This window comes from Malaclemys terrapin, chromosome 9, assembly GCF_027887155.1.
Source record: "Malaclemys terrapin pileata isolate rMalTer1 chromosome 9, rMalTer1.hap1, whole genome shotgun sequence".
In the NCBI taxonomy this organism is placed as follows: Eukaryota; Metazoa; Chordata; order Testudines; family Emydidae; genus Malaclemys; species Malaclemys terrapin.
Window position 1 is genome coordinate 25,892,428 of NC_071513.1, and position 11,474 is coordinate 25,903,901.

The 11,474-nt window shown below is 42.2% G+C and overlaps 1 protein-coding gene across 6 annotated transcripts in view; it reads left to right on the forward strand.

Annotated features, from left to right (window-relative positions):
- The window catches only part of EDA (ectodysplasin A), a 191,469-nt gene that overhangs the window by 174,261 nt on the left and 5,734 nt on the right, over nt 1–11,474 (forward strand). For 2 of the 6 annotated variants that reach the window (XM_054040681.1, XM_054040686.1), the window contains 4 exons: nt 971–1,150; nt 3,071–3,105; nt 3,712–3,763; nt 9,217–9,347. In XM_054040681.1, the coding sequence (XP_053896656.1) occupies nt 971–1,150; nt 3,071–3,105; nt 3,712–3,763; nt 9,217–9,347 (398 nt within the window). The remainder of the gene's footprint in view (nt 1–970; nt 1,151–3,070; nt 3,106–3,711; nt 3,764–9,216; nt 9,348–11,474) is intronic. The other 4 variants (XM_054040682.1, XM_054040683.1, XM_054040685.1 and 1 more) reach the window with 4 other exon arrangements.

Consider the following 11,474-nt stretch of genomic DNA (forward strand, 5'->3'; position numbering starts at 1 on the left):
ACTCATGCAATTTTGGGGGGTATAAATCTAGATGAGCCCTTATCAGGGCTAACTACATTAGCAGGCATCAGGAGAAGGCTGTTATTATGGGGGGAAGTGGCCCACTTAGGTTCAGGGGGTGCTTGGAGAGCCCAGAAAGTGCTCTCTGTTCTCTTATCCCTAAATGATCAAAGGAGCTTCTTCTCCATGCAGTGCCCCCAGACTGTGGATGGGCTATTTGGACCATGTTCTTCAAGGAAGTATTTTGAAGCCTATATATTTTTTCCAAATGTACCCTAGTCAACCAGCCTGCCTTTCCAGAGCAAAACTGCAAATCTAGAGCACCCAAATTTTATGCTCAGTGCATGTCCCACATATGAACACAATACAACAGGATTTCCAAGCAGGCAGATGAACTGGATCTTTATGATCGAAGGTTCAGCTCCATGTTTGTCTGAGGATTCTTGCTCCAGGACAATAGATTCCCTCTCTCCTCTTCAGTCTAGATTACAGAACAGCCTTGTAGAATGTTTAGTCCTAATTAAAAATATTTATATACATCTCAAGGAATTTGTCCGATAAGGGACCTGCTTCCTTCATGTTCAATTTCTCTCTTCATATTGTAAGCCCTGCTGAACCCACCTTCTTCTACCCAACAAGGGCTAGTGCAATCACCTGATGAAAAGGCCAACCATTGGTCACTATCTGTCATCTGATCCAGATTGTCTCACACAATAACATCACATTCTGGGCTGAATCACAAAATCTGAGCTAGCTGTTTGATCATGCTTTTAGCTTCTCTCTCACCAGCTCCAACATGGCTGACTGCTGGAATAGAATGTGAGAACATGATCCTGGGTCTTCCTTTTTCTCACTCACTAGGAAGCTACCTGCTGTTCTCTTATGGGAGGGTACAGGGAAGCCAACTCAGAGCTTTTTAGTGCCACGCTCAGTAGGCAGAGGGCCTAACACACTATCTTGTGTTTTTCAGGTAAAAAGGCTGGTCCTCCAGGACCCAATGGTCCTCAAGGGCCACCAGGACCTCCTGGACCCCAGGGCCCCCCAGGAATCCCAGGGATCCCTGGAATTCCAGGCACAACTGTAATGGGACCTCCTGGTCCTCCTGGTCCTCCTGGCCCCCAGGGACCACCTGGGCTTCAGGGCCCTTCAGGTAGGTGTTTATTTAAATCCTAATTGGACAGATGCTTTGCAGACCACAGTAATGAGGGGAAATACCATCGTGATGGGAGTGGCATAAAAACTGAATAGAACCTACCCAGAGACCTCTCCTTCAGTTCTAACCTGAGGCAGTGGGGCTGCACTGTTATTATAACAGTATTAGAAGGTTCATTTTCTAAGTGCCATGTACAGTCTCTCATCAGGATGCAGACACTAGTACTCCAAACTAGAACTGGAGAGGGAGAAAAAAGAGGTTAAAAACCCTCTTTGTCCTTACCAGCTCAGCGGGACAGCTTGGAGATGGGCTACTATGTCTGCCCCAGCTAGCCTAACTAGTGCTGCTCCACTAACTAGTACTGTGCAGTGCATAGATAAGCCTGGCCTTTCACAGACAAATAAGACCTGATCCCTGCCCCAAAGAACTTGGACTACGTTTTGACATAACACAGTGAGTGATAACAAACAATGAAGGCAAGAGGATCATGTGGTTGTTCTGGTTTGCTATAGGTTCCACACTGTTTACGTTTGTTCTATTTGCAAGAAAAAAATGCTACTTAAATGCCCCATCCATAATCATTCCACTGGGTGAGAGTAGCAGTGAACTGCCAGGAGCTAGTATCCTGACATGACCTGCTATGGGACTAGCACTATGGCTAAATAGAGCAGCCAAAGGAAACTAGATTAATATCTACATATAGCTATGTGTTATCAGTTACTTCTGTCTCTCTTTGAGAAGCAGCATTGTCTAGTGGTTGAAGCATGGGACTGAAAAACTGGGTACTGTTACTTCAATTCCCTGTAAGGTCTTAAGTCATTTCCTTTCTCTTTGCCTCAATTTCTCAATTTGTAAAATGAGTGTAACACTTGTCTACCTCACAGGGGGTGCTGAAGCTTCATTTTTGTCTGTAAAGCACTTTGCAGATTTCTAAGCATTCTCTCTGAAGTTATCAAAGTATTTGTTCCCATTAACCTCCCAGTGAGCCTGAATTTCATTGGTACTGAAGTCTACAATCAGCTGTAACTCCTATGTATGAGTTGTCAGATGGATTGGTTTGAGGCTGCCCTGCTTGTAATATTGGTCAACAAGCTAATCTGTCCTAATCCACATATCTGATGTGGTAAACCATTGGGAAGGACATGACTGGATCAGAAAAGCTGCTGTCTGAGACAATTGTTAAGTTAGTCTCAGAGTAGTCCCAGGCAGCAAGTCTGTTTGCCTCTCACCTGGTTCACATGAAAATATTTTTTCCTGCACTTCCCATTTTCACTTCACTCTCCCTATATATTGTTTTAATTCATTTTCTGAGATAACAGAACACTGAAACATCCTTCCTGAAGACAGACAAGGTTTATTACCCTTTCCCTAATGGGGCTTTCAGAGAAAACTGACTGGCTTTCAGTCTGTATACTAGGAGTGGCCAAAATGCAGCTCATAGGCAACTTGCAATCCTTAGTTCTTCTACAGTGCAGTCCACAGTGACCCTTATCTTTATTAAAGAGATCTGTGTCACAAAGATAACAGGTCCCATTGTGTGGTCTGGCTGCCCAGAATGAACTGGAGCATTGCAGTATGGAACCTGTAGTCTTTGGAGGATGCACCCCCATAATCAAGATGAGGGTTGCTGCAATTCGTTCTATTTAATGAAAACAGGTTGAATAAAGTTTGGGGACTCCTGATTTGTCAGATAAAATTTCAAACCAAGAGGAAAGATGGAATGCAGCATTTCCAGTTTAGAGACCTGTTAATTGTTAAGCTCAATGTCACTCATTGTCTTTCTTCCTTCCCACTGAAGATGTGGTTCCATTAGGAAAACCACTGTTTTTTTACTCAGTAGACAGGAGATCTGCTCCATCTGATTTTGCAGGAGTTTCTCAAGTGCCATCTTTATTTTGTGGATATTATATTTTGCAGGTGCCACAGACAAAGCTGGCTCCAGGGAGACACAGGTTGGTTGATTCTGTCTTGGGGGGAAATGTCAGTTGAGTTGGCTAGATTTTTTTTATTTTTTTTAATTTTACAAGGGTACATTTTCTAAATGTCCATTTTGTGGTAACTTTCCTGAATAAATGAACATCTTGTGCTAAATGGTTGTTACACTCACATAAATACCAAAAGAAATTACCAGAATCACCTTTACCATTGGAAATGCCAGAGGAAGCACTTGATTTGCTGCTTACTGAACAGTTTGCTACCTTTTCTCACCTTCTTAAAATACCTTAAAAAATCTCTTGTCATTGGTTTATTTTAACCCACTCCATCATTTACAAAAAGCGTTCCTGATGTACAAGGAATTTCAAATGGAAAAGGTAAAGACTGTATGAATTGTACTCTTTAAATATAAATGAATGCACTCAAATCCACATTGACACAAAGAAAATAATAATGAGTCCTCTTGCCTAGTTGTGCACAGCCAGCAATATTCTGGAGGTCTGCAATGACTACTTTGAACTTTATATCCTGATCATCAATTCCACAGAAAGATAAATAAGGTTATTTAGTAGAATAAAGCAGTGCATCTGGATAATTTTAACTTGCTGTACTCTTATTTGCAGCCAGCTGTGGTTCATCTCCAGGGCCAAGGGTCAGCAATTCAAGTAAAGAATGGTAAGAATGACAAGAGATTGTCAACCACTAAAAGGGTCCTATCCTGCACCCTCAATTTCATAGCTGGGCTCTCTATGCAATATACTGCATCGTATGAGACACTAATTCAACTCATGGTCTTCTCAATATGGTCCTCTGTTAGTCTTACTGTCACTTAGGGAGGTTTTCTGCTGCCTCCAGCCCCATCAGTCCAACTATCTTTTATGCCTCATCCATCCTCTTCTCCACTATCCTAAAACACACAAGTCTCACCAAATAATTCTCTGTCCCAGTCCATCCTCTGCCCACTTGCTGACCTCCAAATAGATTATCTGCCTCCTCAAACCAACTGAACAATCAGTCCCCATTCTCCCCTCCACAGACTAACCAGTCCTCTTCCCCAGTCTATCTTCTGCCCTCCCTTCAGTCCTGAATGTATCCTATGCCTGCCTCCATTTTTCAGCAATCCATCCTCTGTCCACTAGCACCCTACTCCATTCTATAGCTCCCAGTCTCATCAATACATTCTCTGTCCCTATCAATTCTCTGTTCCCTTCCCAAAGTTCCCAATCAGTGGACTTTTCTACTCTTCTAACCCCCTAGATTCCAAATCAAATCTCTACCCACACGCTTCACTTTCACCTCAGCTTCCCCAAATCTCTGACCTCCAATCTATCAAGCACTTCAGTCCAGCTCCATCTATCCTAAGTACCCACCCCTCAGCCAGTTGATCCTCCCATCCAACCAGTTGATGTTCTTTTCTTCCCCAAAACTTACTAAATCTTTTCTCATCAACTCACCTAGCAAATTGACCCTTTCTCCCTCTACTCATCTTCAGCAAATTTGACCTTGTGTTCTCCTCTGCCGGTAAAACTGATCCTGTATGTGTTGCTGTTCCCTCCAGTAATTTTGATCCTGCAGTAAAATTGAGCTTATGCTCTCTTCCCCCTCAAAACTGATCCTATGTCCCTCTCCAATTTACATGAAGGTTTCTTTTCTCTCTGCCCATAGGAGGGTCACAAGATTCATCAGATGCCTCCTTTCTCCCTGTGGTTCAACTCTTGTGGTTGTGTTGGAAGGGGAGAAATTCTGTGATAAGTGCTCCCCTGCCTCGACCCAAGCCAAATCACTGGAACACTGATCATATTTCCCATGTAGTATCCCAAGACACTCATAAGAACATAAGAATGACCATCCTGGGTCAGATCAATGGTCCATCTAGCCCAATATCCTGTCTTCCAACAGCAGCTAGTGCCAGATGCTTCAGTGGCAGTGAACAGAACAGGGCAATTTATCGAGTGATCCATCCCCTGTCATTCAATCCCAGCTTCTAGCAATCAGAGGTTTAGGGACACCCGGACCATGGGATTGCATCTCTGATCATCTCGGCTAATAGCCATTGATGAACCTGTCATCCATGAATTTATCTAAGTCTGTTTTGAACCCAGTTACACTTTTGGCCTTCACAACATCCCATGGCAATAAATTCCACAGGTTGACTGTGCATTGTGTAAAGAAATACTTCCTTTCGTTTCAGAGTAACAGCCGTGTTAGTCTGTATCCGCAAAAAGAAGAACAGGAGTACTTGTGGCACCTTAGAGACTAACAAATCTAGATTTGTTAGTCTCTAAGGTGCCACAAGTACTCCTGTTCTTCTTTTTCCTTTTGTTTGTTTTAATCCTGCTGCCTATTAATTTCATTGGGTGACCCAAGTTCTTGTGTTATGAGAAGAAGTAACTAACACTTCCTTATTTACTTTCTCCACACCAGTCACGATTTTATAGACCTCTATCATATCCCCGCTCAGTCATTTCTTTTCCAGGATGATTAGTCCCAGTCATTTTAATCTATTTCATACCCCTAATCATTTTTGTTGCCTTTCTCTGTACTTTTTCCAATTCTAATATCTCTTTTGAGATGGGGTAACTAGAACTACATGCAGTATTCAAGGCATGAGCTTACCATGGATTTATAAACTGGCATTATGAAATTTTCTGTTTCCCTCTTTCCTAATGGTTCCTGAAATTCTGTTAGGTTTTTTGACTGCTGATGCACATTGAGTAGATGTTTTCAGAGAGCTATCCACAATGACTCCAAGATCTCTTTCTTGAGTGGTAACAGCTAATTTAGACCCCATCATTTTCTGTGTATAGTTGGGATTATGTTTTCCGGTGTGCATAACTTTGCATTTATCAACATTGAATTTTATCTGCCATTTTGTTGCCCAGTTACCCAGTTTTGTAAGATCCCTTTGTAACTCTTTGAAGTCTGCTTTGAACTTAACTATCTTGCGTAATTTTGTATCTGCAAATTTTGCCACCTCACTGTTTACCCCTTTTTCCAGCTCATCTATGAATGTGTTGTACAGCACTGGTCCCAGTACAGATCTTTGGGAGTCCCAGCTATTTACCTCTCTCCACTGTGAAAACTGAATGTTTAATCCTATGTTCTGTTTTCTGTCTGTTAACCTGTTACTGATCCATCAGAGGACCTTCCCTCTTCTCCCATGACTCCTTACTTGGCTTAAGAGCCTTTGGTGAGGGACCTTGTCCAAGGCTTTCTGAAAGTCCAGGCACACTATATCCACTGGATCTCCCTTGTCCACATGTTTGTTGACACCATCAAAGAATTCTATTGATCAATGAGGCATGATTTCCCAAAGGCTGTGTTGTTGACTCTTCCCCCAAAAAATCGTGTTTATCCATGTGCCTGGTAGCTCAGTGGTTTGAGCATTGGCCTGTTAAACTCAGGATTGTGAGTTCAATCCTTGAGGAGGCCATTTAGGGATCTGGGGCAAAAATCTGTCTGGGGATTGGTCCTGCTTTGAGCAGGGGGTTGGACTAGCTGAGGTCCCTTCCAACCCTAATATTCTATAATTCTGTTCTTTATTGTAGTTTAAACTATTGTAGTTTAAACTACAGTTTGCTGGTACTAAAGTTAGACTTACTGGCCTGCAATTGCCAGGATCACCTTTGGAGCCTTTTTTAAAAAATCAGCATCTGCCAGTCATCTCGTACAGAGGTTGATTTAAGCAAGGCCAACTGAGGACACACAGAGTAGCTACAGCTCCGCATGCTCTCCATTCACACATAGGAGGCTGCTGTAGAGTGCTCTGAGGGCTGCATGGGAGGTAGTGAGGAGGGAGAGGGGAAGTGGGTGCCCCTTACTGCCTCTTAGCTAATATAGGTAGAGCTGACAGCAATGTTTATAGTTAAGGCTGCTCCATACTATCCATTGAAAGAGTGTATTTTCATTTCTTTATAACATTGCCAGACTTTAACCATTGGTGCTAAAGTTCTCATGCCAAGTGTCTACCTCAGGCTGAACTTTTTCTGAAGTTTCAGAGAAATGTTACAGCTATTTCTGATAATTATATTAGGGGAGAACACATTGTTTTGCATGTGGTGGTTGGTTTTTTTTTTTAATGTTTGCAACTTTCATTGAGAGGTTCCTGCTTTCAAGCAGGGACTTGAAATATGGCAAGTGGGTCACCCACAGGTCAAGAGAGATCCCCTTTGGTACATCCAAATTTCACCAAATTAAAAGCCTTTGAAAATTACTGTTTGTACATTCTCAGTAGAAGTATGCACATTTGGCAGTAAAATGCTCTGAACATTCCATCTGTACTGAGCATGCTCCATCACCACAGAGCTCCATGGCAACCACAGTGAGCATGCTCCATTCCCATAGAACTTATTAATAGGAATTACCCTGCAATTGTTCCTCCCAGCTTCTGGAGGCTAATGTGCCTGGCACCAAAAGTGAGAGCAAAGTAGATTCACTCCTGCATTCTCAGAGGTTCCCCCGCTGCCACCCAGCAGCCTTGAGGAGAAGGAAGGAAACACTGCCTTGAATGTAGACAGAAGAAGAAGGGAAAGGCAGGTTTGGTGGGGAAGGGATAGGAGCAGAGAGAGACTGGGACAAAAGAATTAGGCATGGGAGAACTGGGTAGAACCGTCTATAACCACTAGAGCACATTCCCCCACAGAACCTGTAAGTTGAAACAGTATTCGTGGATCCCAACAGTCCCCTGCTGTCAGCAAATAGCTGTGAAAAGAACCAGCACAGTGTGTGTCTCATCCCCATCTAGTGGCTGGCTCATATAGAGGATAACAGTCTACTACTGCTACCAATTACTCCATTAGGTCTAGTGGTAGAGGTCTGTGTTATAGTTCTAAAGGTTCCAGCCTCATTAAAGACTCAAGTGTTAGACAGTATAGTACCACATGATGAAATTCTTGTTTTTATTTTGATTTTTTTTTTTAATCTAGAAAATTACATACAAAGAAACCATGTTAAAAGAATGTTAAGGTTGCAAAGTCAAGCATTCAAAAGTTAGGAAATGACAGAATCAAGGTTGCCCATGCAAACTTAATTTGACCCCCTTGTGCATATGCATTTATGAGACAGCCTTTAGTTACAGGATCACATACTATTCTTCCCACATGACCTCACTTCATTCATGCATAGGATGTACCTCCTCTGGGGATGAATCAGGGTTGTGTAATGAATTAGGCTGTTATCTATAGGACTTTGCCTCATTTGTTGAAGAAGTTAGAAATTCTGCAGGGAATGAGGCAGGAGGTTGCAGAAAGAAAAAAGATGGTCTCATGGTAAAGGCAATTGAATGCTGCCCTGGAGAATAGAATTCTACCTGTCTCCGCCACAGAGTTCCTATGTGATGTTAAGTAAGTCACTTATACCAAACTTCTCACAGGAGGCCACTAATTATATGTTCCTTTATTCTCCAGGTGCCCAACATGAGACACCTGGAGCCTGAGTTACAGAAGTGCAGAATTCTCAGAACTGCAGTTGAAGTCAATGGGAGTTGTTCTTTGAATACATAAAGTGCTATGTAAATGTGAAGTACGCTGAAAAATCAGGCCTTAGATGTCTCAAGTTGGGCACCCAAAATTAGTGGACATTTGACAATTTTGGCCTTATTCTTTCTGTGCCTCAGTTTCCTACCTCTAAAATGGGGATAATAATAGTACCTCTCCTCATAGGAGTGTTGTCAGAATAAATTAATTAATGTCTGTGAAGCACCCAGATTATGGTGAGCGTTCCACAGACACACCCAGGAGGAAATAATCATTCTGTATTCAGTCCAAACTATTAATGATGTTTAGTAAATGAGGCCTAGGGCCAAATACTGAATGCTGAAAAGAAATATTGAATATCTACTATTCAGTGAGCACCATCCACCTGTTACACTGAATGAGGCAGGATGCTTGTGCAAGAAATAGTATAACATGAAATTAAAGACAGTATCATAAGGCTTTCACAGAAGAGGGCTGAATTAATCTACTGGCATTCTTAATTTTGGCATTTCCTAACTTTGAGTGCTTGACTTCGCAACTTTAGTATTCTTTTATTTTATATGTAAGATATCTGTAATCTGTAGTTGTGTTTGTATTGCTACTGCGCTTTTCATTCTGACGGGTACTGAGTGACTGCCATTTTCTCATACTGAGATCTTTCAGGTGGAGTGCTCAATGACTGGTCTCGCATCATTATGAACCCCAAGGTGTTTAAGCTGCATGCACGCAGTGGGGAGCTGGAGGTACTGGTGGACGGCACATACTTCATCTATAGTCAGGTAGAAGTGAGTACGGTCCTAGGCCTAACTCCTATTCCTGTATTCAAAATGCAAAGCCTTGCATGAACCACAAGGGGGCTCCAGAGAGCCAGCAAAGGCCAGGAACTTGTATGTGCTCTGAACCATTTCATGTTGTAGGATGTGAGTAGAGGAGGAAGATGTAAAATCTTTGGGAGTGCAAGGTCATGTATTATACCATAATACAAGCTACAAGGGATTAGTTACTGAGCATACATGCAGACTCAATACAAAATTCCATATGCCATAAATCCTGCTGGTTTTTTCTCCATACATTCTATTGTGCAGTTACTCACATCCCAAGTCAGTACTGAACAACAAGCCCAGAAGGAAGCTAGAGGTCACTTTGCTGCTGGAGGTGCTGTCTTTTAAGGGATATATAAAACCAAAGTCCTGACTACTTATGATAATTTAAGATCCCATGTCACCGTTTATAAATGTAGGACTGTTAGCCCTGCTGTCCTGGCCAAATTCCAAGTTAGGTAATTCCAGTCCGCCTCCCAATTTCCTCCTGTGGTTTTAAATGGATACAATACTCTTCCAAAATCATTGTGTAGCATGGCTGTGTGCTGTAAAACTGCTGCTGCAGTTCACTCCAGAGATGAGTGCAGTGTATGTATGTATGTAGTCTGTAAAGGGCTTTGGCATCCACCAGGATGCAAAGTGCTGTGTAAATAGAGGCTGATGATGATTATGATTATACAGCACATTTCTTAACATGGCATCTCCCAGAGAACTGTTTCCTCCACCCAGGTGTTATTCAGGAGAAGGATTGTTTAATTGGGATATCTCAATATTCTGATAACCCATATCCTGGAGCTTCTGAACTCCACAGGAAATGAGGCAGCTGCAGAGCTTCTAAACATCCCAGTCCCTCCATAGGGTCTGCATTGACCTCTGCAGAGAACAGCTATATAGATACTGGAACAGATTTTAGAATCTCTGCAACTGGCAAAAGGGCTTCCATGAGGCTCCATAATTAAAATAGCGTTACTCCAGACTTATAGTATCAACTGCATCTTCTTATGACTTGTCTGTCTGCAAGTAACAGTTCCAAGGCAGGCAATGCAGACTCCAGACATCAATGAGTTAATCTTAGAGTCTCTTCCATGGAGCTGTGCACCAATATATAGGCGGCAAATTGGAGTAAAATTGTTCCCTTAAACTCACACTGACAATTGCTGGCAACAGCATTTCAGCACTGAAGACTTTGTCCTGTGAAAAAGTAGAGCTAACTTTTTTCTTTGTTTGGGGCAATATGCTAGCAGTGAGGTGGAGATGAGCTTCTATTGGGCAGTTTCTGTGCAGTGATGGGATTTCCTTTCAGCTGTACATCAGCAGGATGGGATACAACTCAGTGAAAGTCCACAGACTATGGAAAACTAACAAATACCCATTGCCTCCAGGATGACTGGCTTCTCCTCATCAGATGGATGAGTCCTGCCATTGTCCTCTGAGATCACCACTCCCCATACAGACTTCTACCATACATCCTTCAGTTCTTCAGTATCAATGTTTTAAAGGGAGTGGAACAGCTTTTGCAGGAAAATAAAAATAAAACAAGGTTAAAACTGAAATGTCCTGAATCAACCCAGAATTGCTGGGTGGACTTAAAAATAGCAGGTCTATTAATATTATACATTCAATCCAAGTATTTGAAGATCATTTCCCCTTTCATTTACCTGCCCAGGCCTGAGCTCAAGAGTCTGTGTGTCCCCTGTAATAGCAGATGACTTTGAAAGCACCTCAGATAGTTCATCCTAGAGCATTATTAATGGCAGGTTATAGGGGGCTCTGGGATCCTGAAAACTAGACTTGGCAGATAGGTCAAGGAGGACCTGAGCTTAAAATAGGCTCTTTTAAAAGGAGAAGCTATTTGTAATGGTTAAGTCTGGTTGTAGTTTTCTGTTAGTGGCATATTTTAAATATATTTTATTTTACAGCAGCACTTGAGTTCCCTTTTTAATAAAGAGAAAGCTGTGCTGGTCCCTGTCAGGATTCTCACCTAGATCTTTGCTTCTGTGGGGTTTGCCTCCATTCACAAATACTTGAATGCTTGCTCACCCTCATGTTTGTGTTAATAGGAGATGCATATAAAAGTCTTGTATGTGTTGC